This window comes from Acinonyx jubatus, chromosome C1 (assembly GCF_027475565.1).
Source record: "Acinonyx jubatus isolate Ajub_Pintada_27869175 chromosome C1, VMU_Ajub_asm_v1.0, whole genome shotgun sequence".
NCBI classification, from domain to species: Eukaryota; Metazoa; Chordata; class Mammalia; order Carnivora; family Felidae; genus Acinonyx; species Acinonyx jubatus.
The window spans coordinates 191,926,587-191,942,140 of record NC_069381.1 but is presented as its reverse complement, the minus strand read 5'-3'; the positions used below and the strand labels follow the sequence as shown (position 1 = coordinate 191,942,140).

The 15,554-nt window shown below is 33.0% G+C and overlaps 1 protein-coding gene across 12 annotated transcripts in view; it reads left to right on the top strand.

Moving 5' to 3' along the window:
- Positions 1 to 15,554, top strand: part of KANSL1L (KAT8 regulatory NSL complex subunit 1 like) — a 131,710-nt gene that overhangs the window by 45,718 nt on the left and 70,438 nt on the right. For all 12 annotated transcript variants that reach the window (XM_027051849.2, XM_027051844.2, XM_027051869.2 and 9 more), the window contains exons 4-5: positions 2,386 to 2,583; positions 6,611 to 6,732. In XM_027051849.2, the coding sequence (XP_026907650.1) occupies positions 2,386 to 2,583; positions 6,611 to 6,732 (320 nt within the window). The remainder of the gene's footprint in view (positions 1 to 2,385; positions 2,584 to 6,610; positions 6,733 to 15,554) is intronic.

Genomic DNA, 15,554 nt, shown 5'->3' with positions numbered 1-15,554 from the left:
GCTGGGTAAGGATCTCTTCAAGTGTTCATATCAGGAATAGTTGTCTTCTGGTGAGGTTGACTTGCTTTCATCTTATGCTAGAGTTTTCATGGGTCTCAGTCATTGCAACTCATCCCACTAAAACATTTCATATCTTTGTTATTTACCTTGTTTTCTCTATGATTAGACTATTCTTTTTCTGAGTTTTTTAAAAATTCAGCTTTATTCAGGTATGATTGACAAATAAAATTTTAAGATATTTAAGTGTACATCATGGTGACCCAACACACCTGTATTCTTTTCCTGATTTTTAAGAACTGAAACTATCTCTGTAGTGTCTTCAAAGGATATAATCTTCTTCCCTTTTTACTCTATTCTCGGCCATTGTGAGAGTTTTGTCCAGGGCAACAGTTTAAGGGGGAAAACAATAGATTATGACCTTATTACAGATGTCTTCCTGGTTGAATTTTTAAAATATTACTTTTCATTGAACTAATTGTAGCAAGTTTCCTACCAAATAGGTAGTATTCTAAAGGTTCAAAAATTGATCTTTTGAAATTCAGGATCAGTTTTTCCATATGTACAAGATTATTAGTAAGGGTTATGAAAACAGGCTAATTCACAGCAGCCTGGCTCATAAAATAATCAAACCAATGGGAATTATAGCTACATTGATATGATGAAAATTTGTATTTGTTTTACAAGCAGATACTGTTGAAAAATCTGGTGAGACGCTTTTACAAATTTTGAATGACATTTCAGATACTTTCAGTCAAGAGCTTTTGAGATTGATGATCCTCTATCAAGTCTACTTTAACTTTAAAAATATCAAATGAAACAAAAATTTTTCAAAAATATATTTCTTCAGATTTCTTGATAGCCATATCTGTGCATTCTAGGACAAGAGTTATTGAGATGGGATCAACAACTGGATCTCCTTCTCTTTGTAAAAGTTACTAGCACTGTTGGAAGTGTAGTTTAAAAATAATGATAATAGCTTACTTGTTACTTTTACCACACATCAGTGGTAATATATTGCTACAAAATAATAAAATGTATGTTTGATACCATACCTGAATGTGTTCATGCTACAGTGATATATGCTCCAAATTAAGGTGTAAATTGAAACTATCCATATATAACATTGTAATTTATAGGCTGTTTCCATCCTATAAATAGCACTTATACATGATATAAGCTGGCCTATACAGTTTTTTTTTAAATTTCCATCATGAACTACTGTACTTATATTAGTGTTTTAGTTGGCTTTTCATTACAAGAATATTTCAGCCACATAGCCATTTAATACTTATCTAGCCTATTAGGAGCTTATTGGCATTTTGCAAAACAACCACGTGTGTGTGTGTGTGTGTGTTTCTTTGTGTGTGTGTGTATACAACCATTAATATACAAGTATACATATATACAACCATATACACACACATTTATACATTATGTGAAAATATATATTATTCTTTGCAGGGGGGGAAGTGGTAGAAGCGGTAGGGAGGGAAAAAGTTTTACGGTGAGAACTGATTATGAAACTGTTGAGATCATCTCTGTGCATTCTTTTTCCCCTTTCTCTTCTGTCTTCATTGCCATTGAGGGGCCTAAGGGTGAGAACAGTTGGAGTGAAGAATCTGGGGAATATGGGAGAATATTTAGCAAGCCAGTTGTGAGTAAGTATACGTGTGTGTGTGAATGGTAGGCAGGGAGGACAGAGGCAGCTAGATCCTTACTCTTTCTTCTAGTTTCTTACATTTCAGAAAATACCGCAGCACAGTTGAAAACTTGTGCCTGTATTATTAACTCATCTACCTAGTAAGCACTAGTGTGGCCTCGAGAGTACTTTTTCTCAATAGTGCAGTCCTGCCCTTTGTTGCTTGCTGGCAGCAGCAGAGTTGGAACTCCTTAGAGTGCTCGGAAAGAAGTTAGTACAAAGTCAGAATGTTGTTTGGATGCTTGTAAGTTTGGTACTTTAATTTATGAAGCTGGGAGTACTCAAATATAAAACTCAAATGGAAATGCTAGCTACCAAAATACTCGAAGACTGTATCAGGAAGTGTTCCAAATTTCAGCGTGAAATATTCACATTCTATGTATAAGCCTTTATTTTAAATGTGTCATGCTTTTTACTGCTAATAACTAAAACCAATAAAAGGAAAAATAATTGCATGTATACAATTTATGACAATATTTCACAAACCTAACCCTTAAGACATACATTTTATCTTAGCTACACATGTTTTAAATCAGCCAAGTTTTTACAGTTAGACTGTACTTTCAAGTGTGCTTTCTGATTTCCAAGCAATAATGAGAAGCATGGTTTCATGTGCATTGTAACATTAAAATTGATTTAGCAGTCAGTTTGTTTTCATTTCAACTCTTTAATTGCTGTTTGCCTAGGGGATAGTGATCCTAGAAGAATGTCAGCTTCCAAAAGACATTCTGAAAAAACAAATACAATTTGCTGACCAAGCGGCTTCATTAAATACGACAGGGAATCCCCAGATTCCCCAAGAGAGTCAAGATCCTTTACCAGAACAAGATTTTGAAATGTCACCAAGTAGTCCTACACTTCTTCTTCGCAACATAGAAAAACAGGTAATGTGAAGTAAGAGTAAGATGGGAGTGGCACGAAATGACTTTTAATCAATTTTATGAACTCTTCAAATAAACCTGTGTGTCTGCTTGGGATCTTGGTTATTAAAGTTTGCCATTTGACATTAAATATAGTTAAAATATTTAGTATGTGACTGGTCTCTCTTATAATATTGATAGAATTAAGATTATTTACATATTGTATACAAAGTATTAGTACATAGCCATAGGATAACTCATTATGCAAGGATTGGAAAATCTTTTTTTCTAACAAAATTGCTCATCATTGGACTTTTCTTTCCTGGGGAAAGAGGAGTGATACCACTTAATAGACCTGAATCTGAATAGTTGTTTGATCAATTTATTGATAGAGATTTTTAATGAAAGATATCAGAATATGAGTTCCTTTATTTAAAAAAGGTCATGTAAATAAATGGCAAATTAGCCCCTAACAAATTACTTTGATTCTAAAGCCTTTCCTGATATTTAAATTCTATTATGGTTGACTCTAGAAGTCTAATTATTTTTTCCTGTATCTATCCTTTAAAATCATACCATTTATTTTTATTTAGACATTGGTGGCTTTTGAACAAACCTGACTTTCTAGGAGTTTGTTAACTTGCAGCTGATCTGAATCTGCTGGAATCTACCCAGTTGGGATCACAGCTGCATGATTACCTTGTTCCAGTGGATAATGTGGATTCATGCCTGCCCACATCTAATTTTTCTAAGTTTTTCTGACATATATTGTGAAATAATTTAGTATTAGGTTACTACTATTTTATTTCCGGTAAATCAGGGTATGGTGCAACGCCTCTTCCCCCATATTTGTTGCATTTACAGTTGCCTGGAGTTTTCCTTAATTGCAGAATTGCATCATCAAACTACTTTTATGACTATTTTGTAATTCAGAAAGTTATTTTATAATCATCTGATATTAAATTGGAATGCACTTTACCAGATAGGTGGTGTTTTCAGTAGTGTTGCTTATGTTCCCACTTTACTCTCTTTTCTCTCTCATCCCATAGGATCACTACCCTGAAAGTGATCCTATGGCCCTAATTATTTCTCACTCCAGAATAATGTACTTGCTTGGTCAGTCAGGTCTTCTGTTTTTTTTGTTTTCGTTTTTATTTTTTTTACCTGTAGTTCATTATTTATCCTTTGAAAAGAGATTCTTTTAATATTTATTTTTTCTCCTTGTTAGCACCGATTTGTTTTGTTAGACCTGAGTTATTAATATCAGAATGGGCTAATTTACAGGGTCTAGTGAGAAATGAAATCACATAGCTCTTTGTTAAAAACAATTTTGAAGAGTTTTAAGTCAGTAGCAGCAGGGCATTAAGCAAGCATGGCACCCTTCTGAGTGCAGCCTTGTGTGACTGCTCAGGTTGCTCACCCATGAAGTTGACCCTGGGTATCACATGTTTATTTTTGGTCCCATTGCTGACAGGAGTGCCAGAGGCTTTGGAAGAGAAGGGAACCGGGAGTTGTGAGAACAATGGTAATGGCTTTCGGTATAGGAAGAGTAGAGCAAAAGGATACAGAAAGGGACACCAGCAATCTCTTGTAGAGGTCATTAGTAAATTGCCTATGAACAGGTCATTTGCTCTTGAAACATATGCTAATAATGTTTTCGTAGTCAATTAAAAAATTGTTTACAAATGCTGCTGAAGAGGGATGAGAATTAAGTGGCAGGCCTGGCAACCCTGATACTGCACACATTTTTCTTAAGATAACCTGTTGGTATATAACTGTTTGTTGACTATAGTGGACCTTGAATATAGATCCGGTATTGATGACTTACCTGAATTAATTTTATTAGAGAAATGTTCGCTTCCCAAACAAAATTTATTTATGTATCTCAAAACAATGAAAGAGTTGGCAATTAAAATACTAAAGGCACTATTAAGTTGTACACTGATATGAGTTTTAAAAAGCAACTTACTGGTCTATAATATTAATGTATACTTGCATTATTAGATAATGTATTTTATTCATAAATTAAAAGGTAACTTTATATTAGAACTTTAGGTAATTTAAATTTCAAACTGGTGTATTTACATTAAAAACCTTGTTATCCAATAGCTAGTAAGTGTTTTAACTTTGAGTTGATTAGTTTTTATCTTAAGAGTTTAAATTATGCCTCTCTTAATTTTACTTTTTTCTCATTTTTATTATGAATTTCTTATCCCAAACATGGACTCAGATATTTGTGATTTTTATCGGGCTGGATTGAGTTGGTTGTTATAATGTTCTTTTGAGCCAATTATTCACACGTACCTAACCGGTTACCTCCAGGGGCTTAGAAGATTTTTAATGATATTTTTGGCAGTGGAACATTGTAAAGACTGTATCAGTGTTTTGGACTGAAAAATATGGGATACTTTATAAATTTCTTTGTATGACTAAACTAATGAATGCTTACCAAGTGGATAAAGACTGAATTTGTACTGATTTTGAAAATGAGCTTTAATTGAAAAATGAGTGATAATTTTTAAAATGAAGTCATTTGGTATGTATTACTTTTTAAGAAAATAAATGGTAAAAAATTTTCAGGGTCCTTTTCAAAGATTTTTTGAAGAATTCAAATATTAGATTTAGTTCTATTATATTCTTTAGTTTCATTATTTCTAATAGTATGTTATTAGTTTCATACAAATGAAAAATTTAAAATAATTATTTTATGTGCCCCTCTATTTTATAATGGAATATCTTTCAGTTAATAAAAATGGTGACACAGGTCTACATATTTAAAACAATAAAATCATACATTAGTAAGTGAGAAAACCAGGTTTTAGAAAATTGATGTGACACGATTAAATTAGAACTGTGTGTGTGTGTGTGTGTATGCGTGTTGTATTTACTCACATATACTCAGAAAACTTAGTCTAGAGGGATGGATATATACGAAGATATTAGCAATGTTTTTACTCTGTGAAATATGAATGCAAGAGAATTTCTTTTCCCTTTTTAAGCCCCTCTATACTTTCCCTTTTTCTACAATAAACACAGATTACATATGTAATGCAAATAGTTGTCATTCTTCTGTAGAAACGTACTGTTTCCACTGACGTGGCCTATGTTTATTGTAATTGTTGTAGGTTATTGTTTTAGGATAATTTAATATTTATTACATATTACAAATATATTATGTATATTTAAATTTGGAGTAAGGGTCAATGAAAATTAGGAGTACCTTAAAAAACCCTGATATTTTTGAATTAGGAAAAATATTGAGAAACAGTGTGGCATTGGATTCAAGCCTGAATTTCTTACCAACTTTATAATCCTTGCTCAATCTTCAATTTCCTCAGCTGTAGTTGATTTTAATAGTAATATCAGTAGTTCTTTTTTTTTTTTTTTAATTTTTTTTTTCAACGTTTATTTATTTTTGGGACAGAGAGAGACAGAGCATGAACGGGGGAGGGGCAGAAAGAGAGGGAGACACAGAATTGGAAACAGGCTCCAGGCTCTGAGCCATCAGCCCAGAGCCTGACGCGGGGCTCGAACTCACGGACCGCGAGATCGTGACCTGGCTGAAGTAGGACGCTTAACCAACTGCGCCACGCAGGCGCCCCAATATCAGTAGTTCTAATACTAATTACTTTGCAGGTTAATTGTAAAGATTAGAAATAATCTGTTTAGTGCTTTGTATAGTGCCTGGCACATAGTAGGTACTTCATAAATTATAGCTATGACTTTGTTATTATTAACTTGGCTGCCTCAAAGGAAATATTTTGTAGATGCTATTAGCTAAATTCAAATGTTTTAAGAGGATAGGATGAGTAGATAAATGACCTGTAACAAAAATGGATATGGTAAAGGACTACTTTAAAATGTGAACATACTTATAATAAATGGAAAAATTAATAGTGACATAAATCATCTTTGGAGATTAAAATATTTACTAAAATACAAGCATTTACTTGTTTCATGAAAAGTCAAGCATTTAGTAGGTGCTAAAGGTGTGAGACTTAACTCACATGTCTTGCTTAGCAGTAGTAAAAGGTTACTTGTTTTCTTGCAGAGTGCACAGTTGACGGAAATCATCAACAGTCTGATTGCCCCTCTCAACTTGTCCCCAACTTCATCACCCCTATCCTCCAAATCCTGTAGCCATAAATGTCTAGCGAATGGCATTTCCAGGAGGTAGGTATCAGTGAGATAGTTTGGTTTCTAAATTTGACTTTGGTGATTTTATTTTATTTTATTTTTGATCTTTTAAGTAGTATAGCTGCTTTTTTCTTCTTAAGCACTATTAGAGTACAATCAATAGAACATGGATACGTTTTTAGATAGCATCAAACTTACATAATTAAGATTACTGTAAACCTTAGAACGAGGGAGAAAGTTTTCCAGGATGTTTAATGTTTCTGAAAAAGAAAAACTGCGATACCCTTTGTTAAAGAAGTACTGCTTTATTTAACACACGTTCCATTTTGTACATTTTCTATTCTGTAGCTCTATATGGCCTTTTCAATGCATTTTAAGAAAAAAGACGCTAGATATATTTTGGACACAGAAGATGGATAGATTTCATCCGCAAAATTCAGTTTAAGTTTCACTTAATCTGTATCTCAGCTTTTATAAGGAAAAAAATTTTTTCTGAATGTAGTTAATATAAAAATTCCTGTAATCATTAGCAATTTATTACGTTTATCAGCAGATACACAATTACATATATATGGGATAATAATTCTTTTTTGGGAACAGCTTTTGTTCTCTTTTATTTTCCTTATTTTTCTCTTTTAAAGATTCAATTAGAATTAAAGATGCTAATAGAATATTATTTTGTGTGAACATCTAATTTTTTTCAAATAAAATTGTAATGTGGGCTCCTTTAACTACCATAGAGGACGGAGTATAATTTAGTATTGGGAAATATTTATATTAATAATTATATGATTTATTGTTAAATTTTGTTTAATATGGCATGAAAGAAACATTTGTACCATGGTAAAAATGATTCAGAGTAGCTATCACATTCTTAATGAGATTAGTGGATATAAACTGAGTCTTAAATATAGTGTTATTTGGGTTTTATTTCTAATTTGTTATTTTGAAAATCTAAGTTTTGATACTTTCACTATTTCATTTGTGCTGAGTCTTTTATTCATTGTTGTGTTACGGAAAAAGTTCTTCTGTTGGTTTCACTTTATTTTTGTTGATTTTATATATTCATTCTTTATATCACTGATGATTCACTTTGAAAGCACATTCTCACATATTGTGTAGGACAACTCTGATATCTTCATTTATGAAAACATATGCTAATTAAGGAAGTCATAATTACACAAACAAAAAGTCATAATTACAAGTTGAGCCATTAAATACCATTAAATTGGTGTGCAAACATTGTGATTTGTGGCCATGCCCATTTTAGGTAACACTTGTTTACCTAACCAGGTATTACACTGTTACATAAATATGCATGTGTGTACATATTTTCATTTTAATGTACTTGCCTATATTTTTCATTATTCATTCACACAGCATATTGCATAATTATTTGCTGTATGTCATATAGTCAAAGTTCTAGGTTACAAAGATGAAGAAGATAGTCTCCACTTTTAGCTAACTTGCAGTCTCATAGGTGAAACATAGTAATTTAAAATATGTAATAATAAAGGAATTGTGTGAAGTTGTTTGAATATTTGATTTTAATAGCTGTCATAGTTGACAAGATAGCTCATAAAGATAACATGGTTCCAAATGAAAGAGGTATAACATGGGCTTTATTTACTAAATCATGATACTTTTTCAATTCTGTCTACTAATAGTTCAGAGGTTCTTGTTGACATCTGCTAGTAATTGCTATCTTTCCTGATCTCAGGTATTTATTCCTACAAATTAATTGGAAAGTTTGTTTTTGAAAGTTTAGGAAGGGGCCTGGGGGGAAAACTAAAAAAAAGGAAAAAAAAAAGTTTATAATAGGTTCAAAATCTACTTAAGTTCTTTGTTTGATAGATTTAAGACCAGATTAAAGTTTGCTCTCCAACTTTTTGAAGTATGCTGATATGTAAGTGTTTTCATTAGTTTTATTAATTTTACTAATTCATTTATTTTTGGCAATAATCAGCATTTTTTCAAAATGCTTTCTATATAACATGAGTTCCTTTCAAAAAGCATTCTCACATTTGTTGTCAAAATACATTTCTTGTGAAGAAAAGATTTTATAACATTTGCTAGAAAATGTAATATAGCCACCTTTCATTTAAAGAGAAAGTAAGCAAATTTAGAATATTAGAGATTTTGTTTAAAATGTATAATTTATGTTTAAGTTTATTAACTGTTTTTAAGTGCTTTGTTACCACATAACCAGCAAACTGCTGTGTGAAACAAAAGATTTGGGGGATACTTCTGGTTTCATTAAATTTTTTGTAAAAATTCTGTTTGTGATAAATATATACCATAATATACAAGTCTATTTAACCAGGAACACAGAAACTGGAACATATTGCAGATAACAGAGTAATAACTCTGAAGGAAAAGTAGAAAGTTTTGAGGGTTTGTGATTGTTGTCTCACATGCCAAAGGGAGGTACTAAAAAATGTCTCTTGGCTTTGTCAGTTACAAATTGAGACCTTAGCACAAGCAGTGTAGTGGCATGATGGAGAGAGACAAGCGTGAGCTAGTAAGAGAATTGGAGATGAAGTACAATGGAGTCAAGGTTACATTTTCAAAATTGCTTGCTGTAAAGGCCAAAATAAAATGGATGTACAAGGTCAAGAAAGGTAATTTGTTTTTCAAATGGAAGAAATGTAAGTATCTTTATTAAAATGAAGGAAAAGAGCTAGAGATGGTAACTATAGGAATACATATCATAAAGTTATGGAGGGGCCTTTAAACAGGTGGAAATACATGTGTTCCTAGAGAGTGGCATGACAGAGATTAAAACGGATGAAGTCACAGTTGTTTATATAAAGTGACTAGCCAAGAGTGGCAAAGGGAGCTATAGGAGTTAGGTAAAGGTTTGGATAGACATTGACCAGACATTTCTCTTCTCTTCATTTCCCTTTCTGCCCCGCCTCCTTTTTTTGTAGCATGAACAGCCTACCCCTGGAGAATGATGTTTTGTGGTTTCTAAGTTGTTTTCTTTTTTTTTGTTAACCCTTTAGCTATATTGCAAAAAATACTTAACTGATATTTGTAGAACTAGTAAGAATTTAAAAGCAGTCTGTAATTGAACTTTTTATAAAATAAGCAAATGCATAATCGTGAAATTCTATAAATTTAACAGATTATTTTAGTACTCACATTTGAGAATATTACCATAGATTTAGAAAATTAATTGGACACACAATTTTATATTACAGTAATATATGAAAAAACTTTGGTTTAAAGATATCTGTATTGAAGGAAGGTGAAATTTATCTATTTATGAGCCTTTTGATCCTGGAAGTAAATAAATGCCGAATGAGGCCTAAATTTAGTTCTTACATCTTTGTCATTTTTCAGCATTGTTGTTATTTTTTTCTTCACATGTAAAATGTGAAAAAAAAATCTTTAAAACTCAAAGGTTTTCACGAATAAGGACTTACTTAATGTTATTCAAACTTGACACTTAACTAGAAAGTACTTTCTGAAGATGTCCCTTTTAAGCATATAAATACTATTCATTTTATGTATTTCAGTAAATGCGAAGGTAAGAAAATTAATCATTTGAATAAGAACTTTTAAAATCCTGATAAAACAGGGGCACCTGGGTGGCTCAGTCAGTTAAGCATCCAACTTCAGCTCAGGTTGTGATCTCGAGGTCTGTGAGTTCGAGCCCTGTGTCGGGCTCTATGCTGACAGCTCAGACAGAGCCTGGATCCTGCTTGGGATTCTGTGTCTCCCTCTCTCTCTGCCCCTCCCCAGCTCGCACTGTGTCTCGGTCTCTGTCTCTCTCTCTCTCTCTCTGTCTCAAAAATAAACATTAAAAATAATTAAAAAATAAAATCCTAATAAAATGTATACAACATAGAATTTACCATTGCAACCATTTTTATGTTTAATGGCAGTTAAGTACATTCATTGTTGTGCAACAATCACCATCATCCATCTCCAGAACTTTTTTTTCATCTTTCTGAACTGAAACTCCATACCCATTAAAGAGTAACATCCCATTCTTCCTTCTTTCCATTCCTTGGCAACCACCACTCTGCTTTGTGTCTCTGTGAATTTGACTACTTTGGATATCTCACGTAGTCCTACAGTATTTGTCCTTTTGTGACTGGGTGATTTCATTTAGCATAAGGTCATCAAGATTCATCCATATTGTGACATGTGTCAACATTCCCTTTTTAAGATTGAATAATATTCTATTTTATGTATAGAATACTTTTTTTTAGTCCGTTGATATCTGGGTGAACATATGGGTTGCTTGCACCTTTTGGCTATTGGGAATAATGCTGCTATGAACATGAGTATAGAAATATGTGTTTGAGTCCTTGCCTTTTTTTTTTTTCGTTTTCATTTGAGTCCTTGCTTTTTAATTTTTTGGACATATATCCAGAGGTGGAATTGTTGGATTGAATAAGAATATTTTATTAGGTATTTTGAAAATGAGAAATTAGTGAATGTTAATGATATTTCTAAGCCAAAAGCTAAGAAAAAGCAAGAAACCAGAAAAGTAAGCAAAGCTCAGCATCTACTATTGTCTGAGGACAAATTCTGACAAAATTGAGTTTTGATAGCTTTGTGGACGGATAAAGAGATATCAAAGCCAAATCAAAAATCAAGTGAAGTTTTAATAGCTTGTGGGGTGAGAGGAAGATAAAACCTTGCCTCTGATAGGGAGATGAAATGAAATCTTCCTCCATGGTTTACAGCCTCAGAGTAAATGTAACTCAGGAAGAAAACTGTTTCCCCTTCCCCACATAGGGCACCATGGGGGAGAGTTGCCCTGGTCCCGAGCAGAACAGAAACAAAACGAAACTTCTCTGTCTTTGAGATAGCCTGACCATGGTGGGGACTTGCACATTGATTTTTAGTTCAAATTTGTATTAATGAGTGATCCAAGGAATCCCTAGTTTAAAATGGTTTTGGAATGGGTCATACTACAAGGTAGATGGCAGAGGCAATTGTAGGTTCACTTCTTCACTGGAAGAAGACACCTTCTTTCTTAGCCCTAGAAAATCCTTAGGAATAATTTTTCAAGGCAGTGATCAGCACACAGTTAAATATAATCAAATATGTAAGGACATCAGTAGGAGTAAGAATAAGGAAAATAACAGCAAAAACAGATTACAAAGTTCTCAGATACCAGAATTATTAAACCCTGATAATTTTTAGAAAATAGTGCTGCTTCTGATTTTAGAAATAAAAGATAGGCTTGAAAATATCTGCAGGGAAGGAACTATAAAAGTTATGTAGCACATTTGAAAGAGGTCCAAATAAAATTTCTGAAAAATACTGAAATTAAAGAACTAAGTAAGTTTGGGGAACCTGGGTGGCTCAGTCGGGTAAAAATCCAACTTCAGCTCAGCTCTTGATCTCACGGCTCGTGGGTTTGAGCCCCACATTGGGCTCTGTGTTGACAGCTCAGAACCTGGAACCCAGAACCTGGAATCCCAGAGGATTCTATGTCTCCTCTCTCTCTGCCCCTCCCCTGTTCCCTCTCTGTCTCTCTCTGTCTCTCTGTGTCTCTCTCTCTCAAAGATAAATATTTAAAAAATTTAAAAAAATAAGTAAGTTTGGCAACATTGACACAATTGAAGAGAGAACATATAACAGAAGATAGATTAGAAGAAAAATTCCAGATTGTAGGAAAAGAGACAAAACTGTGGGAAATAACAAAGAGTCATTTAAACAAGTGAAACATATTGAGTAAGTCTTAAATGGAGACCTGAAGATGAGATAGAGAATGGAGCAGAAGCAATATTTGAAGAGGTTTTGGTTGAAAAATTACCTGAATGACACCAAATTCAGGAAGCCAAACACAGATTCTTGAGCAGGACAAATAAAAAAAAAAAAAAAAAATCTGTCCATAGAAACAGAGGAAATGGGGAAAAAACAAAGACAAATGGAACATTTGAAAGCAATAATGGAGGGGGGAAGGAGGAAGATATCACCTTAACTGAAGCCACAGTTGGACTAACAGCTGACTTCTCAAGAATAAGAGCCACAGTGCAGTGGAAGGGGATCTTCAGTGAGTTGAAAGAAAACTGCCAGCCTAGAAATTCTATACCCAGAGAAAACATCTTGAAAGCCTGAGTGTGAAACACAAATGTTCTCAGACAAATCAAAACTGAAGAGTATGTCACTAGTAAATTCTAATTATAATGATAACCATGGTTGCATCAGGCAGTGGAAAGTGATGATGCTAGAGGAGTAATTGGAGATGCAAGAGACAATGAGGAACAAATGAAATGGTAAATAATTATATGGGTATATTTAAACAAACAGTAGTAAAACATGTCTAGTGGGGCCAAAAAGAAAAAAAAATCTGTGGCAACAATAGCATGTAGGTCAGGAGGAAGAAAATGGTTTGAAGTTGTTCTCAAGTCCTTGAATTATTCAGGGCACTGGTAAAAGTACTGATTTTGATTTAACTTTTTATCTTTCTATGCTAAATATGAAGAGGAAGTCCACGTGGTGGGGAGGAGTCTTCATAGGTGCCAGTAATGTTCCATTTCTTGGCCTGAGTGACGATTATGGGACAGGAGTAGGAGGAGTAGAGAGGAGTAGGTGAGGCATTGCTTCATATTAATAAGTTAAACATAAGATAAACATTTTATGTTTTTATCTATAGGTAACATATTTCACAATCAAAAAGTTCAGAAAAATAGGATACAAATTATACACTTTAAAAATGATAAATAGAAAACACAGTGGCCATAATAGGTTTAAAAAAACAATTAAAAATTTTTTTAATGTTTGTTATTTTTGAGACAGAGAGAGAGTATACGAGTGGGGAAGGAGCAGAGAGAGATGGGGACACAATCCCAAGCAGGCTCCAGGCTCTGAGCTGTCAACACACAGCCCGATGCAGGGCTCAAACCTATGAACCATGAGATCATGACCTGAGCTGAAGTCGGACATTTACCCTGAGAATGATCCAGTTAATTGATTTTATAACCTTTGCCCTTTATCTGTCAAATCTGTCTTAATCTAGGATATCCATTCTTTTTAAATGAAAGCATTCATACATACTTATGGAAAGCAGATGAAGAATGCCTAAAAAACATAAAAAGGACATGTAGCTGTAGTGTATTTTTAATTGTCCCTCTGATCGAAAAGTTCTTTTATAGGCACTTGTGAATTTTGAGGTGCATACTCAATTGAAATGTGTAAGTTAATTCAAATATCAGACCTAATAATAGCAGTATAATAATAGGAAGTTGCAGAATGTAGATATAGGCAAAAGGTACACTTAAAAATGATAGGAAATTTAGTGATTTACTGTGATAAAAAATATATGTTTACTTTATAGTTCTTAAAAGTTATAATGGTGCCTAAATATTTACATTCTGCTCCAAAAATTTTATAAAATATTAACAACATTTGGCCCTTATTCAGTTCCCACTCCTACCCAATTTTTACAATCATATTATCTTAAAAGGTACATGTTAGTCTATTAAAATGTAGTATACCACAAAACAGATCATTGAGAATTAAAGGTAAGTCTTGCAGTAAACGTTAAATATTGAGAGATAGTACATGATTGTATGAGAATTAAGTAAGATAGTACATACAGATCTTATAACAATGCCTGGCATGTAAGAAATAGCCAAATAATGTTAACCATTGATATTCTTATGTAAGAACATATTATATATGTTAAAACTGTATATTAAAATTATAGGTAGTCTGTTATGTCTTTTATATCCTGGCATTATACTAGTTATTTAAAACTATCCTTACTTTTTTAAGAGAGTACTTCAAAGTGGTCTTGGTTATGATAAGGATTTTAAGGCATATGTAGGGCCACCTGTTACTGGACACTCATCATATAGATACTGGAAATCAGAGATATCATCTGTTTCTCCATCATGTCTCTTGGGGAGATATAAGTTGCTGTCCTACCTTTGGTCTGCCTGGTGGGTATGGTACCCTGTAATTGAACCAAGTGTGTAATAATTCAGGGTAAACATAGTGTTGGGTTTTATTCTCAAATTATATAAAACATACCTTCTCAAAAGATCATATTGGGACATTTAATCTCTCCCTGCCCCCCTAAAAAAGTTTTAACTTGTATTCATTTTTAACCAGTTAATAGTGCTTTTTATAATTTAGTTCTTTTGGGATAACCTGTGGTTGTGAGAGTATAGAGTATACATTTTTATATATTCTTTTTGTTTTAGACATTTTGTGACCTTGAGCAAGTCAGTTAATCTCTTTATAGCTCATTTCTTTAAATTTACTGGGGCACAACTATTTATAAAGTAGTGTCTAGTACTAATATTTTTCAATTAAATGTTTATTTTTGAGGAACTCTTTTTTTTGAAACAAATGAACAATAAAAATGTAAAGATTTCAACACAGCCTAAAATGTGTCTTTTTGTCACGTGACTTTGTGATTTGCTTTGGATGTAGTCATTTTATGTTAGCTTATATCAAGAGACATAGTGAATAGAGACAAATTATTCAACATAACTTAAAAGCATAATCTAGAAGTTAATATGAAAGAGGTACTCGGGACAGTGGGAGAAATGAGGATTCTACTCAAACGCTAGAAACTTTCAAATAAGCCAAGAATTGTTGAAGTAAAATTTATTGCATATTGCCTTTCTTGGATGACACTGTGGTGAATTCAGTTTTTCTTTGATAACTCAGGCTCATGACTATGACCACATTCTCAGGGACTATGGAGATTAATACTTGTATATCTGTAAAAGAATTCACTTAGTAGTTCACAAAATATCTACTGTGTGACCTCAGTGGGCTAGGCATTGGATTGGGCACTGGGGATACATGTTGAATAAAAATACATGTGGCTTCTGTCCTCACAATATAGGCTCTAGTTGAAGAAAAATGCCATCAACCAA